This window comes from Microcaecilia unicolor, chromosome 7, assembly GCF_901765095.1.
Source record: "Microcaecilia unicolor chromosome 7, aMicUni1.1, whole genome shotgun sequence".
In the NCBI taxonomy this organism is placed as follows: Eukaryota; Metazoa; Chordata; class Amphibia; order Gymnophiona; family Siphonopidae; genus Microcaecilia; species Microcaecilia unicolor.
This window is the reverse complement of record NC_044037.1, coordinates 50,726,228-50,744,750: the sequence shown is the minus strand read 5'-3', so window position 1 is coordinate 50,744,750 and position 18,523 is coordinate 50,726,228. Positions and strand designations below refer to the sequence as shown.

The following is an 18,523-nucleotide window of genomic DNA, read 5'->3' as shown; positions in this document are numbered from 1 at the left end:
TACTTTTCTGAATGCTCCTGATATATTATTGCAATTTATAACATTTTTGGCCAAACCAAGTACCTAGCGGCTTATAAAGGTGGCATGTGGACCGTGTCAGGTCTTTGGCACTCAAAGAGTAGATGAAGCTTATTATACTCAGTCTGCATGCTCATAGCGTGCTTGGAAGGACACTTTTCAAAAAGTCATTTGACTGCACTGAGTGGACTGGACATAGAGAGGCCTATTTATCAAGCTGTATTAACTGTTTAGCATGGGAATTAATATGTGCTAAGTGTCATATTCAATAGCTAGTATGAAAGGGGGAATTTAATGGGTAGTGACTGCACCTTACCAATAACATAACATAATATGTATTATAATCTGCCATTGACCTTGTGGTTTTATGCAGATAACAGCAAAGATTGTAGTTATAATCAGGCAATACAGTATTGAAAAATAAATCAAATACAATAGAACTAACATCATTAATCATTAAAATCCCTAAACCAAGATTCAGAATATATAAATCAAATGAGATACAACCAACCTCATTGGTCTCTGGATTTTAAAACACATTTCCAAAATAAATAAGCTTTAATCAAGCATTTAAAATATCTATAATCTGAAGCAGACAGTAAAACAATTCAAAACATCCTTATCCAATCTTACTACTTTATCCAGCAACTTTATTTTATCCTTTAAAGAAGAATAAGCAAACAAGTTAATAGCTCTTGTAGTTCTCCTTGAAGATGAAAAGACAAAATGGTTTAAAAGGTACAATAGAAGTCATTACTGTGCATTAATTGCTAACTCCGCAGATAAAGCAGAACAGATAACATTACCTCAAAGGGTGTAACTAATGGGCAGATGCTCAAACTCCAGTTCTGTACAAAACAGCTCCAGAAGATACTGCCGTAAAAACTCAGAGCTAATGGTATGCAAACTTTATGTGTGCTGTTAGCTTTGAGCATTGGGAAGTAAGGAGGGTGGGATGTGATCTGCACATATGCATCAGTGTTCAGGGCTCTCCATTGGGCATAAGGAAAAGATACAATAACAAGGTAGTTCTTCCTACCTTGGGCATTCCCAATTCAGAGAAGGGAGGGAGGGACTCAGCAGCCCCACAGATGAAGCCAGGCTGCTTAAGCAGGTACTACTATATGAACTGGACCTTGCATGTTTGTGAGCACTAGCAAACATTACAGAAAAGATAGTTACAGGAGTGCTTCTGAAATCCTATAGCAGCTGTCTCCGGGTAGGGCTGAACTGGTTCTCATGCTTCGATACAACAGTCTTGGGCTTGGTAACTTTCAACCTCCTTTTTTTCTAGGGGGGTCTTGTACTAAGGCACGCTCACATTTTTAGTGCGCGCTAAAAATAGGTGCGCACTATACGTTAGAGATGCCAATGCATTCCTATGGGCGCCTCTAATGATTAGTGCACATCCAATTTTAGCGAGTGTTAAAAACGTGAGTGCACCTTAGTAAAAGATCCCCTAGATTTCCAGTCTAGTTTGCTTTCCCTCTTGCCCTAACGCCAGCAACAAGCTGGAGAAGGGTTTAACACGGTAGGGCGCCGTTGTTCACTGCACTGTTTTTCTGAATGTGGGGCAGGAATGGAAAAGAGCTTATCCGCATGCATTAGCATGCTCCTTGCATTGTTCAGCTGTACGCTCATTCATTCTGGTCCTCCGAGCCTCTGAGCATTAAGCACAGGTAAATTCTGGGGCCAGTCTGGCGCTTATGCCGTCTAGCACCCATGTTTACCTCTGAACATTGGGGCCTAAGTGTATTACACGGCAGTGGCCATACTGTTCATGCATCGTTGTGATTTTTTCTAATACACCGCCTAAGCATTCTTCTATAACTATGTGCATATCTGTGATAGTGCAGTTTGCGTCTGGGTGGCATCTGGGTGCAGTATATGCAGGGAGCACATTTACACATGTAACTCGCAGCTACTCCCAATATCTCTGACATGTCATAATATCATGTGCAACCTCTTCCAATGTATAGGTCCCGCAGTTGAGAATGCAAACACTCTAGCTTCTTCCAAAAGTACTTTCAGCAGGGAAGGAATGTAGAATTGGAATGACCCTTCTGGTCTAATTGAACATCCAGGGCAATAAATGGCCAATACTTGGCACATATGCAATAGAGCATCATGTCAAAACTGTGTCAAAATTTTAAATTTTTTTGCAAACTGCAACAGACAGCCAACGTAACTCCTGTAAGTAAGTATTAATATGACAATATTGCAAGCAAGCAAAGGTAATATGGGCAGCCAAATTTTGTATCAATTGCAATGCCTTTAATCTTGTTTGAGTTGCAGTGATCTAGCTGAAATAATACTAGGCTTTGTGCAACCATTATCACTCTTCAACTGGAATCATAGTTTTCATTTTAGAAATCATCCACACCTCCTTAATCCTTCATACAATAGCAAATGAAAACACAATTTTTATTGCAAGGCCCTTCTTATTTAATGGGCCTTGTGGAAAATAACATGTGTTAATTTTGCCCACTATGAAGGTCAAATATTGGGGGAATAAAGTTTAACGAAGAGAAGTACTCACCTTTTACAGCCAGCCCATAAAAGGATAACAGTAATGCATACAAGTGTTGTGACAACTCCTGCAGAAATGTACAAGTAGTTTACATCTGGCCCAGCTTTGGGTGGCTCTGCGGAACATAAAAGTTATAATAGTCAATTCTTTATAGCTTGGAAGATGTCGATAAATCAACCGTATCTTAAAAAAAATCTTCAAGATGAAATATAAACAGGTCTAGAATGGTGAGTGCTCTGTTCCAGCACACCATCGTACCCACAATAACCAGTACAGGAGACAGAGTGCATACAGCCAGGCAATAAGAGAAATTGAATTATAATGGAAAGACAGTAAGGAAGATAGGGGCCCTTTTACTAAGCAGCAGGAAGCCCACCGTGGGTTTACCGTGCACCAGTCTGGAATTACCACCAGGCTACTACAGGAGCCTAGCAGTAGCTCCCATCCCTAGCACGCACCATTTCCAGAGCTCCAAAAATATGCCCTATTTTTGTAGCGCTGGAACTTAACTGGCGGTAATCAGTTACCACCAGGTTAGTGCAGGAACACTTACTACCATCTCAATTGGTGGCGGTAAGGACTCCCCACCAAAATGGAAAACACACTAAGAGGGGCATAATCGAACGCGGACGCCCATCTCCATGGGCAACTATCTCCGAGGATGGGTCCACGAAGGGGCGGGACAGACCGTATTTTCAAAAAAGATGGGCGTCCATCTTTTGTTTCGATAATACTGTTGGTGCTGGGCAAATGCATCGGATTTGAGCGGATTTGAGCTGGGCAGTATCGGTTTTCAGCGATAATGCAAACCGAAGCTGCCCAGCTCAAAAACGAACAACTCCAAGGCATTTGGTCATGGGAGGGGCTAGGATTCATAGTGCACTGGTCCCCCTCACATGCCAGGACACCAACCGGGCACCCTAGGGGGCACTTGTAAAAAGTTTTTTAAAAAATTAAAATACCTCCCAAGTCCATAGCTCCCTTACCTTGGGTGCTGAGCCCCCCAAATCCCCCCAAAACCCACTCCCCACAACTCTACACCATTACCATAGCACTTATGGCTGAAGGGGGGCACCTAGATGTGGGTACAGTGGGTTTTAGGGGCGGTTTGGAGGGCTCCCATTTACCAGCACAAGTATAACAGGTAGGGGAGGATGGGCCTGGGTCCACCTGCCTGAAGTCCACTGCACCCACTAACAACTGCTCCAGGGACTTGCATACTGCTGTGATGGAGCTGGGTATGACATTTGAGGCTGGTAAAAAAAAGTTTTTAAAGTTCTTTTTTTTTTTGATGGGAGGGGGTTAGTGACCACTGGGGGAGTCAAGGGAGGTCATCCCCGATTCCCTCCGGTGGTCATCTGGGCAGTTAGGGCACTTTTTGGGGACTTGTTCGTAAAAAAAAAAAAGGGTCCAAAAAAAGCGGCCCAAATTTTCGCTACTGCTGCCCTTCTTTTTTCCTTTATCGGCCGAGGGCGCCCATCTCTCCTTGGCCGATAAACATGCCCCAGTCCCGCCTTCACCACGCCCCCGTCAACTTTGTTCGTTCCTGCGACAGACTGCAGTTGGAGGCGCCCAAAATCGGCTTTCCATTATACCGATTTGGGCGCCCATGAGAGAAAGGCGCCCATCTCCCGATTTGGGTCGAAATATGGGCGTCTTTCTCTTTCGAAAATAAGCTGGTGTTTCACTTACCGCATGACCATTTCTTTTTCCTCAAAAACAAGCAGCCTTTTACCTGCTGCAGTAAAAGGGGGCCTCAGCATGAGTCAAAAACATACGCTGAAGCTAGCACAGGCCCCCCCTTTATACCACAGCTGAGTAAAAGGGCTCCATAGTTATTTATTCTGAGACCCTTTTACTAAAGGAAATTAAGGGGCAGATTCTATATATGACGCCTGGAAAATCCGCATGGAAATAATTTTCACCTAAGCATATTCTATAAGATCTAATTGCAGCATATAGAATGCGCTTAGTTGACTATTCCAGTGCCTTAAACTATGCGCATCCATTTACACCAACAAAACATGGCATAAATCCCTGCGCATAAATTTACGCAGACTGGGCCATATTCTATAACAACGAACGTAAATTTGGAAACGCCCACAAAATGCCCATTTCCCCACCCATAACCATGCCCCTTTTTGGATGTGCACATTAGAATTTAAGTGCAGTAACAGTATACAGCGAGTTCTGCACGTAAATTCTCATTATTGCCAATTAGTACTATTATTCTTGTTAAGTGCTGTTAACAATGCTCATTTGATTGTTAAACCAATTAACTTATGCACATTGTTATGGAAGACACTTAGATTTAGGTGCAGAATGCAAGGCGTGACATATAGAATCCAGCAGCCAGCCCTTAACTCTTGGTTGGCACACAAAAACAGTGTACCTCACATGCATTAAAGTGATTTGTGGTATTTAATGCGCACTAACTGGCTAACACAGGATCACCTAGGGGTAAATTCTATAAATTGCACCTAACAAATTGGTGCTGAAAAAACCCACTTAAGCGCCATTCTATAAGCTGCGCCTAAAGTTAGGCATGGTTTATAGAATAATGCTTAAGCGCAGGGGTCATGTGTCAATTTAGGCACGTCCTTTTGCACTAGCAAAAATGTGGTGCAAATGCCCTGCCTACATTTACGCATAGAACACTCTTATTTTAGAATTGTATGCATAACTAGAATCCACACCCATGTTCTTCCCCAAAACGTCCATGACCTTCCCATTTATGCACACCCTTTTCTGGAACGCACATAAAATTTAGGTGTGCATCACGTGCCTAACACATATCTTTTTATGTCCACTTCTGTTTCTCTGGGGACTATCAGAAACAGAATGGTGACTGGTATTTAAACTGACGCCTAGATTACCTACCAATCATACCTCAGCAGGAGTCTTAAAGGGACAGAACTTTAAATAGACAGCTACCTAACAATTCGCAAAAGCTTTCCATTCCATTCAGTTATTAAGACCATCAGGAATCAAGGTCTTCAATCTATATAGCCAATGTTGTTCCACCTGGATCAGTTTTCGATCTCTGTCTCCTCCACGTATGGATCTGGGGATGTGATCTATCACTATGCATTTGTAGTCACAAAAATTATGCGGCACAGTTTAAATACCAGTCATCATTTTGTTTCTGATAGTTCCCAGAGAATCAGAAGTGGACATAAAAAGGTATGTGTTAGCATTTGCTCTATTGCTGTTCCACAAACGTTCACAGCTCTCTCTAGCATATACTAAGACAATGTTCTGTTCTTAACTGTAGGGTACTCAAATTGGCTGCGGGTTATGCTCCTAATGAAGCATCGGCGAAACAGGAGCTCGCTGTAGAGCGTACCCAGCAGTTTGAGCCACATATCCGATAAGTGCCTTTTGGGCTAATTTTCGAAAGAGAAGGACGCCCATCTTTCGAAATAAATCAGAAGATGGACGTCCTTCTCACAGGGTCGTCCAAATCGGTATAATCGAAAGCAGATTTTGGACGTCCCCAACTGCACTCCGTCGCAGGAATGGCCAAAGTTCAAGGGGGCGTGTTGGAGGTGTAGCGAAGGCAGGACTTGGACGTGCCTAACACTTGGACGTCCTAGACCCATAATCGAAAAAAACAAGGAAGTCCCTGACGAACACGAACGTTTTCACCCGGACCTGTTTTTCTTATGGCTAAGGCACAAAAAGGTGCCCAAACTGACCAGATGACCACCAGAGAGAATCCGGGATGACCTCCCTTTACTCCCCCAGTGGTCACTAACCGCCCCCCCCTCCAAAAACATCTTTCAAAATATTTTGTGCCAGCCTCTATGCCAGCCTCAGATGTCATACTCAGGTCCATGACAGCAGTATGCAGGTCCCTAGAGCAGTTTTAGTGGGTGAGTGCTCTTCAGACAGGCGGACCCAGGCCCATCCCCCTACCTGTTACGTTTGTGGAGGAAACAGCGAGCCCTCCAAAACCCACTGTTCCCACATCTAGGTGCCCCCCTTCACCCGTAAGGGCTATGGTAGTGGTGTACAGTTGTGGGTAGTGGGTTTTGGAGGGGTTTTGGGGGACTCAGGACACAAGGTAAGGGAGCTATGTACCTGGGAGCAATTTATGAAGTCCACTGCAGTGCCCCCTAGGTTGGTGTCCTGGCATGTCAGGGGGACCAGTGCACTACAAATGCTGGCTTCTCCCACGACCAAATGGCTTGCATTTGGTCGTTTCTGAGATGGACGTCCTTGGTTTTGAAAATTGCTGAAAATCAGCAATGTCCATGTCTAGGGACGTCCATCTCTAACGATGACCAAATTTAAGGATTTGGACGTCTCTGACGGTATTTTGAAACGAAAGATGGACGTCCATCTTGTTTCAAAAATATGGGATTCCCTGCCCCTGGATCGGGACATTTAGCAAGGACATCCAGATCAAAATGAGGACGTCCCTTTCCCTTTTCGAAAATGCCCCTCTTTGATCTCTAATAGAGAATTAGATAAGAGGATAGTCTACATATACTATATAAAATCCTTTTAGAAAAATTATAACAATATAAAAGAGGCATATATGGAGATGTTCTTTGACTTATGACGACGCTCGCCAGTAGTTTACATCTGAAAAAAAACTAATGTTCAAAGGTGAAGTCTGAGCAGCGCGGCACCCACACTTAAAGAGTTATATGTGTTTGCCGAGCAGCTGAAGTCTTTTCCTCCCACTTAATTAATTGATTTAGGATTATATTCTTCAGCAAGTACAAGGTGGTTGTTGAATAGATAAACGTCTGCAAAGTAGGTTTTGAAAATACCAATTTGGATGATTTGAGAAGAAAAACATCCAAATGATGCTTTCCTGCTTATAATCGAATGAGAAAAACGCCCAAGTTCCGACCTAAATCGGGAGATGGACGTTTATCTCACAAAAACGAATAATGCGGTATAATTGAAAGCCGAACTTGGACGTTTTCAACTGCACTCCATCGCGGAAGCGTACAAAGTTGACGGGGGCGTGTCGGAGGCGTGGTGAAGGCGGGACTGGGGCATGGTTATCACCCGAACAGAGATGGGCGCCTTTCGCCGATAATGGAAAAAAAGTATGCGTTTGTAGCTAGAATTTAGGGCACTTTTCCTGGACCCTGTTTTTTCACGAATAAGGCCCCAAAAAGTGCCATAAATGACCAGATTACCACCAGAGGGAATCAGGGATGACCTCCCCTGACTCCTCCAGTGGTCACTAACCCCTTCCCACCACAAAAAAATGATGTTTCACAACTTTTTATTTTCACCCTCAAATGTCATACCCACCTCCCTGGCAGCAGTATGCAGGTCCCTGGAGCAGTTGTTAGGGGGTGCAGTGGACTTCAGGCAGGTGGACCCAGGCCCATCCCCCCCACCTGTTACAATTGTGCTTCTTAATGCTTAGTCATCCAACCCCCCCCCCCCAAACCCAATGTACCCACATGTAGGTGCCCCCCTTCACCCCTTAGGGCTATAGTAATGGTGTAGACTTGTGGGCAGTGGGTTTTGAGGGGGATTTGGGGGGCTCAACACACAAGGGAAGGGTGCTATGCACCTGGGAGCTCTTTTACCTTTTCTTTTGTTTTTGTAAAAGTGCTCCCTAGGGTGCCCGGTTGGTGTCCTGGCATGTGAGGGGGACCAGTGCACTACGAATCCTGGCCCCTCCCACGAACAAATGCCTTGGATTTATTCGTTTTTGAGCTGGGCGCTTTCATTTTCCATTATCGCTGAAAAACAAAAACGCCCAGCTCACAAATTGTCGAATAAAACATGGACGTCTATTTTTTTCGAAAATACGGTTCGGTCCGCCCCTTCACGGACCCGTTCTCGGAGATAAACGCCCATGGAGATAGACGTTTTCGTTCGATTATGCCCCTCTATATGACACTTTTTGGATGTATTTATTGTGTTCCACTGCTTAACCCCACCCCTCCCAATCTATCCTGAAGAGCAACAGCATTATTTCTCACCCCCACCCCCATGCGAACTGCTTAGTATACTTTAGTAAACCTTCCCCTTAAACATCATAAAGAAAGTCAGAGGACAAGAGATTTTCTCTCCTGTGCTACAATTTAAATATTATTTCTGCAGAAATCAAGAAGTAAACTTATTATACTCACATTCAGTTTTCTAGAAGTTAACATTGTTCCTGATGTAGATTTCAGCTGCCATGTTCTTTTAGAAGGTTGTCATGAAACCCATTAGTCTGAATTTTTCTAAAACTGCTTCTATATGTTGGCAATCCTACCTGTTCTCATCTCCTTCAGGTCCACTTTGTCTTACACGCCTTTAACAAGCTTTCCTTTGATTAGGCTTTCAAAGCTAATCAGTTCTGCTGCTTGAAATTACTTCAATTGAAGTGTATATTTGCCATTAGCATAGTAAGCTAAGTATCAGACTCTTCACATCTGATGTTCTGATAATATATGAACAAGTTGAAAGAGAGTTTTCCCTGTCTCTAACATTAAATGCTCTTGTGCAATAACTGCTTCCAAGAGCATTTTTCAGTGGGATGCTGTTAAATACTTTCTTTTTGAGTCTCGGATGGGTGTATTCATCTGTAAGACAGGGGTCCTTTTACTAAGGCACGCTAAATGTGGCCCTTCCCATGTGCTGCAGCCACCTTTAATGTGCCAGTAAAATGGATGCAATTGTGGTTTTTTTGGTAATGGCCAGGTGCTAATTTTTCCCAATAGTGCATGGTCATTACCGCGGGAGCCCTTACTGCCACCTATTTAGGAGGCGGTAAGGTCACCCATGCTACTCCCAGTTAGACTATTGTAATATTATCTACTCTGGTCTCCCAAAGGTTTCCCTTAAATATTTGCAAACAGTACAGAATACCACCATTTGCCTGTTTTCACATGCTCATAGGTCCAATCGCGTTTCTCCCTTGTTGGCTGTACATCATTGGCTTCTCATATCCTTCTGTATCCAGTTCAAGGTTCTTACCATGGCCCACAAAGTCTTGCACTCAGGTATCCCTTCCTACCTTTCGGCATTAATTTCCCCCTATACTCCTCCTAGGTTGCTAATCTTGGCTCTTGCCTCTCGGTTGTGTTTGTTACCACTGCATAGCTCCCGTCTAGACTCCACTCAGCATTCTGCATTTTTCTGTATCACCCCCTCCCTTTGGAATGCCATCCCAAAAGCTCTGCGCTCAGAACAATCTTAACCCCATATCTAGACACTTTTGAAAACTCATTTATTTAGCCCGGTGTTTCCAGGTCTCTCCCTTCCTTGATGTGGAATGGTGATGTCATCTGCCCCATACCTATTATGTAATAGGGCTCCCCCTGCTTCACTCTCAGTTCCCTGTTGTGGTTTGGTTGTGCTGTCTGCTCTGGTCGACGTTATGCTGGTTTCTCCTCTGTCTTGTGTGCTTCAATTTCTCTTGATATAACTCTATCCTTTGACAACTTATGAAGTTCCTTTTATTGAATACTAGTAAAAAAAGGCCCGTTTCTGACACAAATGAAACGGGCACTAGCAAAGTTTTCCTCAACTCCCCTGCAGCCACCCATGTCCAGCGAACCTCCTCTCCCCCTGCAGCCACCCATGTCTAGTGACCCTCCTCTCCCCCTGCGCCCACTGCAGCCACCCATGTCCAGCGACCCTCCTCTCTCTCCTGCCCCCCTGCAGTCACCCATGTCCAGCGAATCAGTGCGTCATGTGCCCTCCCTGGCCTTATTCAAATCTAGTCTAAAAGACTTCCATTTTGAGTCTGCTTCTTCTCACTTATACTGGTTTTAACCCTGAAATTGCCAAATCCTGTATGTGTGTGTTGACTACTAGACTTTAAGCTATATACAAAAGGCACTTTATTTACTAAAAGGTGCTACTTCATTTCCATACAATTGCACTTCTACGCAGGCCTAATTTTATACAATGAGATCTATTTACTATTAACATGTCTCAATGCTCACTAATGCAGTAGCACCCTTTAGGGAACATAGCCCTGTGTTTCACACATGTATTTGCACAGTGCTGTGTACATCTAGTAGCACTACTGAAAAGGTAAGTAATAATAGTAATGAAAAGGAAAAGCATTTTTATTTTTTTATTTGTTAATCACTTGATAACTATAGACCTTTTATTTATTTATTTGACAACCACTTACCAACTACAAATCTTCAGTGGTTTAGAAACCAATAAATTATAAAAATAATAAAAATACAATTTTTAATAAATACCTTCAGTTTATTGTGAAATGGTTATGGAAATGGTTTGTACAAGTATGGGTTTAATTTCAGTTTTTATTTTACTTAGGTTTTGCCTGTGATTACTAGCAGTACCTTTACACATTCTGTTTTGATTGTATTGATTTTCAAAGATGGAAACATATAGCAAGGTGGAGTAATAGCCACTATCCTGCTAATTCTGTATATGGCACTCAAAATTGCGTGTGAAAATTTGGGGGCTCATTGAACACCCAATTATTAGCACCAATTGGCTCATTGAACAGTGAGCCAATTGGTGCTAATAATTGGGTGTTAACAATTGGCACCAATTTGAGGGTTTCTTTTTACAAAGCCGTGCTAGCGATTCCTGTGCAGCAAATGAGAGCAAGCCCATAGCAAAAGAATGGGCTTCCTCTCGTTTGCCGCACCGAGGATCAGTAGTGCATCTTTGTAACAGAAGCCCTGAATTCACTTATGCAACTTTGTAGTCAGTTTTCTATAAAAATGATGCATAAATTTTGCACGTGGATCCAAAAGGGGGTGTGGCCATGGGAGGGCTATGGGTGAGTCAGGGGCATTCTTAGAATTTGCACGCACTATTATAGAATAAGGCAGATCTGCACCTAATTTAGGTACAAGGTTTTACACCAGGTTTCAGTTTGTGTAAATCCTCACGTCTAAAATGGGGCATGAATCCCAGTGCTAAGCACTATTCTAAAAACAGGGCCCAACTTTGCCATTTGTAGAATAGCACTTATCCCCAGATTCTATATAGTGCGTGTAGAGGTACACATGGTTCCGTGCATAAGTCTAGATGCATTCTATAACTATGCACATAGATTAAGTGTTTTAACAAGCCGTTAAGCGTTAACAGTGCTTAATAAACAATAATAAGCACTAATCGACAAAAATTAGAATTTACACGTGTACATTGCTAAGCATAATTTGTAATGTATTGCATCTAAATTCTAATGCACACAGGCAAAAAGCGGCATGCTTAGGGGCATAGAAATAGGCGTTCCAAAACCTACACACATTGTTATAAAATATGGGCCAGTGCACGTAAATCTACGTGCAGGGATTTACACCAGTTTTTTGTTGGCGTAAATGGACGCATGTAGATTTAGTTGCATGAACTACACCTAAGTGTATTCTAAATATGTGCAATATTTAGAATATGCTCAGACATGATTCCCTATCACACATTAATTTTAGGCACCATATATAGAATCTGGCCCTTAGTGCTCATTTTTTGGGCGCCATTTACAGAATTTAGTCCTATCTCAGCCTGCTTGTCCGACATTGCTGCTTGGATGTCTCAACGCCATCTAAAGCTCAACATGTCCAAAACTGAACTTCTTGTTTTTCCCCCTAAACCCACCTCCCCTCTTCCCCCTTTCTCTATCTCTGTTAATGGCTCTCACATTCTCCGTGTCTCCTCGGCTCGTAACCTTGGAGTCATCTTTGATTCCTCCCTCTCCTTCTCTCTCCGCATATTCAACAGATTGCCAAAACCTGTCGTTTCTTTATCTACAATATTAGCAAAATTCGCCCCTTCCTTTCTGAATACGCTGCCAGAACCCTTATCCAAACCCTTGTCACCTCTCATTTGGATTATTGCAATTTACTTCTCACTGGTCTTCCGCTCAGCCATCTCTCTCCTCTCCAATCTGTCCAAAATTCTGCGGCACGACTTATTTTCCGCCAGAATCTTTATACCCACACTAGCCCGCTTCTCAAGTCACTTCACTGGCTCCTTGTCCACTTCCACATTCAGTTTAAACTTCTCATACTGACCTTTAAATGCATCCACTCTGCAGCCCCCCATTACCTCTCCACTCTCATCTCTCCCTACATTCCTCCCCGTGAACTCCGCTCGCTGGACAAATCTCTCTTGTCGTCCCCCTTCTCCTCCATTGCTAACTCCAGGCTGCGCTCCTTTTCTCTCGCGGCACCTTATGCCTGGAATAGACTTCCTGGAGCTATACGTCTAGCTCCATCTCTACCTGTTCTCAAATCTATGCTGAAAACCCACCTTTTCACTGCTGCTTTTTAGCTCCCATTAATTCTCTCACCCGTAACTGTCTTGTCTGTCTGTATTATTTAGATTGTAAGCTCTTTTGAGCAGGGACTGTCTCTTTGTATCAGGTGTTCAGCGCTGCGTGCGTCTGGTAGCGCTATACAAATGCTAATAATAATAATAATTTGTTTTATTTGTGGCTTAAAATTCAAGATCATTTATCTGAGTACAGCACCTGCTACCTGGCTAAGTGCCACTGACAGGGGCCATACATTGATTTTCGGCAGACCATCAGGAAAGTGCTGCTGAAAATCATTACAGTCCATGTAAAAAAGTAGTGAGATCAACAAGGCGCCTCCAATAACAACAGGAAGACAAAGATACAGTAGAAAAACTTTATTTGTAACAACTGACACGGCACCATGTTTCAGCAAAGTGCCTGCCTCAGGGGTCTTGATATGAGAGTCTTAAACACTGGCTGTCTTGAGAAAGACACTCGGCATCAAAGAGGAAAGCCGAAATAGTGAAGCACAAAATGAGTGATCGCCAGTGTTTAAGACTCTCATATCAAGACCCCTGAGGCAGGCACTTTGCAAAAACACGGTTCCGTGTTGGGTGTTATAAATAAAGTTATTCTACTGTATTTCTGTCTTCCTGCTGTTATTGGAGACTCCTTGCTGGTCTCACTATTCTTTTATGTGGACTTTCATATGTAGTGGACCACAGTGTCCTGCTTCTGTGAAAATCATTACAGACCATCTAGGTGTTGCTGGACAGCAGGTGGGTGGAGTGATAAATTATCAGACAGCAGCAATATTCAGCCCTGTGATCGAGATAACTATGCAGATAACTTAGGACAGAAAATGACATTATCTGGTTACCTCAGGTATTTGCTGGCCTAGTTGGATATTCAGCTGGTGGTAAGTACCCAGGATTGTCTTTAAACATTATGGCAGGCTTTTAAAAGTTTAAATATTGATGTGCTATTCCTTAGCCACTGTATATTTTCATGACTATCCAGCTGTTTGATTCTTGTTTTATTTTGCTTGTTGTTGTTTTTTTTTTTTTTTTTTCTGTTTTCACTTGTTTGGAACACTGATGTGGCATTGCAGTATTTGATACAATTGCTTAGGTTTGAGATGCTAGAGGAACTATAATCTGTATATTGTTGCTGCTTCACCATGGAATAGGAGAACATTTGGAGAAAAACAGCTGGCAGATATGATTTAATCACTGTAAAAGCTTTTGGCTAACAAATTAAACATAAATCAGTGTTCACGTAGTGAGAAACAATTTTATGCTGTCACTTTCATTTTTGGCTTCAGGGGTTTCAGCTGACTTCTTTCCCCCAGGATGATCCAGTCATCGGGTATGTCTACTAAGCCTTAGCGTGTGCTTAACATGTGTGAAAAAGCTTACTATTAAAATGATTTTCAGTAAGTAGTCTTTTTACATGTGGTAAGTGCACATTATTTATATACTTGTATTAATTTTTTGAAGGAAGTGTGTGAACACGCTATTCAGTTAGTGAATTGACATTTCCATAAGCTAACCGCTGGATTCGATATATCACGCATAGCACTCTGTGCCAAAATATAAGCATATTCTATAACAATGCATGTAACTTAATTGGCTTAACAAGCCAATCCGCATTTTTAACAGCACTTCACAAGCAATAATGAGAACTAATTGGATATAATTAGAATTTACGCACATAAATTCCCCAGACCCATCCAATCAATCAGCGACCATCTACCCTTCCGGAAATCACTAAAAACTCATCTGTTCAAGCAAGCCTGCACATATAACCCAATTTAACCCTATGACCCATCTACCCAACACATATCCTGGTGACAACGACAATGACCCAGACTACATCTCCCACCAAATCTCCCTATACTTATCCCCTGTCCCTTCCCCTCTACCCCTCCTCCAATGCTCACCTACCCCTTATTCATACCTTTCCTACTCCCTTCACCCATACCCATCTCTACCCACCTATCTCGTTTTATTATTCTGCTATAAATATCTTACATTGTCTCTATCAATACTCTGTAATCCTTATTATGTAAGCCGCATTGAACCTGCTTTGAGTGGGAAAGCGCGGGGTACAAATGTAATAATAAATAAATAAACAAATAATTCACTAACCCCTGGATTCTATATAGCACAACTAGAGATCCACACTAAAATTGGCACAGATTCTATAACAATGCTTGTAACTTAACAAGCTAATGAGCACTAACAGCACTTAAGCAATAATGAGCATTAATTGGCACTGATTAGAATTTAGATGCATAACTCACTATGTGTATTCCATAATGTTGTGTGCCGAACATCTAACACACACACAGGCAAAAAGGGATGTGGTTATAGGTGGGGAAATGGCCATTTCATGGGCATTAAAAAAATGTATGTGCCTAGTTATAGACCTTGTTTTAACTTAACTCCTCACAATGTAACCATAATTGTGATGTAACAAATTGTAATTCCATCATTACAATGTATTGTAAGCCACACTGAGCGCGCAAATAGGTGGGAAAATGTGGGATACAAATGCAATAAAATAAATAAATAAATAAATATGGCCCAGTGTGCCTAAATCTACGTGCAAGGTTTTTGTTGGTGTAAATTTAGATTTTAGATATAGATTTAGGTGCTGAAATATGAACTATGCGTATTCTATAATCAGTGCCTCAATCTACCGATTATAGAATATACTTAGTTGGCACTGATTTCAGCACCGATTTTTTAGGCACCATAACTGGTTAGTGCATCCATAACGCAGGAGGTGGTAAGTGCTCCTGTGTCATTTTTTTCCGGTTACAAGTGGTAATGCGAACATTAGTGCATAACCTGAAAAAGAAGTACTTGGAAATGCCTTATTTCCTGAGTGCAGTAGAAATGGGCTTAGCGAGCAGGAAAATCCCGGGTTCGCACCAGGGGTGTAGCCAGATTTCGGCGGGAGGGGGGTCCAGAGCCCGAGGTGAGGGGGCACATTTTAGCCCCCCCCCCCGTCGCCGCCAACCCCCTGCCATGTTTGACCCCCCCACCGATGACCCTCTCGACCCCCCTCCCGCCGCCAACCCTCCCCCGCCGCCGACTACCTTTGCTGGCGGGGGACCCCAACCCACGCCAACCAAGGTCCTCTTCTTCCGGCGCAAGGCTTCGTTCTATTTCTCTGTGTCTGACGTCCTGCACGTTGTATGTGCAGGACGTCAGACTCACAGAAATAGAACGAAGCCTTGCACTGGAAGAAGAGGACCCTGGCTGGCGGGGGTTGGGGTCCCCCGCCAGCAAAGGTAGCCAACGGCAGCGGCGGAAGAGGGTTGGTGGTGGGAGGGGGTCGAGAGGGTCGTAGGCAGGGGAGTCCAGGGCCAAATCTACAGGGGCCCAGGCCCCCGTGGCCCCATGTAGCTACGCCACTGGTTCGCACATGCTAAGCCCATTTCCCAGTATCCTTTAGTAGACATACCCTTAGGTGTTACCTCACTGCAAAAATGGTTATGGTGCGACCATCATGGGGTTCTTTGGGGGGTTGTTTTGTTTTTTAGGGAAATAACAATTCTAACTGAATCTATGTAGTATGCTGAAAGGCAGGAATGAATCTGTCCATCTAGAGAATAACAGGGCCAGCTTGCAGTCCTAACTCTTTGATGCAGCAGCCATGCTATGTTTTTTTTTTTTTTGTATGATGCTGAACCAACATAACAATTATCAGTTGACTACATAGATCCTGTTTTCAGATTGCTGAAGCAATAGAAAAGACATGCAAATGTATTATGTTTTCCTTCTGAAACAGTTACTAATGAGTTACAGCCAAGTCCCGCAGTTTCAGCTTGCATATCCTGGCTGCATTACTATCCTATGCTAGTCATTCTCATTTTACCAGTCTTGATGGTTTTCCTAATGGTAGGTAAAGGTACTAGATACTTCCAGTTAAATCATAGAAGGCAAGAATAAAATGATGATTATATGATAATTAAAAAACTGACTTGGAGAAAAAAAGTTTATTGTTACCTTTAATACATTCTTGCTGGCTCCACTCACTCCAGAAGCTTTCATCTGCACAGAAAATGTTCACCTGGCCTCTCACACGGGCACAGAATGTGTGGTTTAGCTTGGGTTCCAAGAAGGTAAGCTCAGTTGCCCTTTGGACCGGCATTGACTAACAAAGGAAAGGTTATGCAAAGCAAGTAAAATAAAATCACATCCTGTGATCTTTTATCAGTGGTTCTCAGTTCTTCATGCCTCCCAAACAAGTCTGGTTTTCAGAATATCCACAATGGTATATGCCTGAGAAACAGGTCCATATAATCAGCCACAGGCAAACAATCAAGTTCATTTTCAGCTTTTCAAAATCAAACTAAAGCTAAAAGAAATCACTGTCTCACAAACATGCACTGACATTTTAAGAGTGTAATTTTATAAATCCTGCTTTGTGCATAAACTGTTAGACAGTGGCGTAGGAAAGGGGGAGGGGGGCGGTCCGCCCTGGGTGCACGCCCTGTTCTGGGGCAGAGAGAGCAGGGAACCAGCGGAGCCAACGCAGCTCCCAGCGACGTGCACTCGGGGCGGAGCGGCCCTCCCTCTTTGGTAAGAATGCGCGCCGAGGGGGGTGCGCCGTGCTGTACCCCGTGGGGTGCGCAGCGGCGAACCGCCCCGGGTGTCAGCCGCCCTTGCTACGGCACTGCTGTTAGATTTGCATGTGTAAATGGGTTCTTACATGATTAACTCAAGCCTAAAAAGTAAGCGCAATACAAGTTGGAACTTATTTGTACACAGGAGCATCCTGAGCTCGAAACTCACCCTCTTTGGCAAGCCCCTAACACTCCCTCCTCGCCCAAAGCATCAAGTTGGGGAGAGCCTTATATGAAAACATGACCCCAGCAGTAGTAGCATGAGACTACCATTAGGGGTGCTATTTTGGAGATGATGCTCAAAGGTCAGGAGCAACTGGGGATCATTCCTGCCCTTGGACCACTGGACCACCAGGTATAGGGGCCTTAGGCCCTTGATGATAGAGGGAAAGTCTTGGGGGGGGGGTTGAGGGGTCTTGATCAGCAGGAGGGAGTGTTGCACTGGTGGGGGAGGAGGATGGTCATAATCAGGGGGAGTGTAATCAGGGGTGGGGAGTTCTGATCAGCCCCCATGGCCCCTTTAAGGTCAGACTCAGGAGCATTGGGCAGTAGCTTCGAGGTCCAATGCTCAATGTAATAACACTACTTGTGAGGTGGCTCACAAGCAGAGTTATTCATTTACCATGGGAGTCACAACCTGTGCTACTGAGATACCGCTGCTGACTCCCTTGTAAATCAAGGTGCGGTAAAAGCACACCTTTTATCGCACCTTGATAACTACCCCCATAGGCTCCTTCCTGCTGTGTTATAACATTACTCCCTTTAAGTATATAGTAAATGGTGGAATTCCATCCCTCTGTTTCATCCTGCAAGCATGTGTAATGAAAGAGAGGAGCAAAGATCACACTGAGAAGCACAGGAAGGAAAAAAAAACACTAGATGTCGGGTAGACAGGAGGAATAAACTTAGGTGAGTAGCATTTTCTTTTATGCATTTACGCGTTGGGGGAATTAGACTACTGAACTGTGAAATTAATCTTTGCATTCAATTAGCTGTTAGATTTTGAAATCTTTACCATTTGTTTTTCATGCAAAATGAAAGCATAAATTGAGAAAGCTAAATGCTGATAACAATTCCTAATAAAATATGTCATGTGTTCCACTATCAGCAAAGTTCTTCTCATAATCAACAGGATCTATATGAA

The 18,523-nt window shown here is 43.2% G+C and overlaps 1 protein-coding gene across 1 annotated transcript in view; it reads right to left on the bottom strand.

Annotated features, from left to right (window-relative positions):
• Window positions 1-18,523, bottom strand: part of IL13RA2 (interleukin 13 receptor subunit alpha 2) — an 80,859-nt gene that overhangs the window by 2,448 nt on the left and 59,888 nt on the right. Inside the window, exons 8-9 of the mRNA XM_030209626.1 lie at window positions 16,760-16,907; window positions 2,558-2,663 (exon numbers count right to left, since the gene is read on the bottom strand). Of these exons, the coding sequence (XP_030065486.1) occupies window positions 2,558-2,663; window positions 16,760-16,907 (254 nt within the window). The remainder of the gene's footprint in view (window positions 1-2,557; window positions 2,664-16,759; window positions 16,908-18,523) is intronic.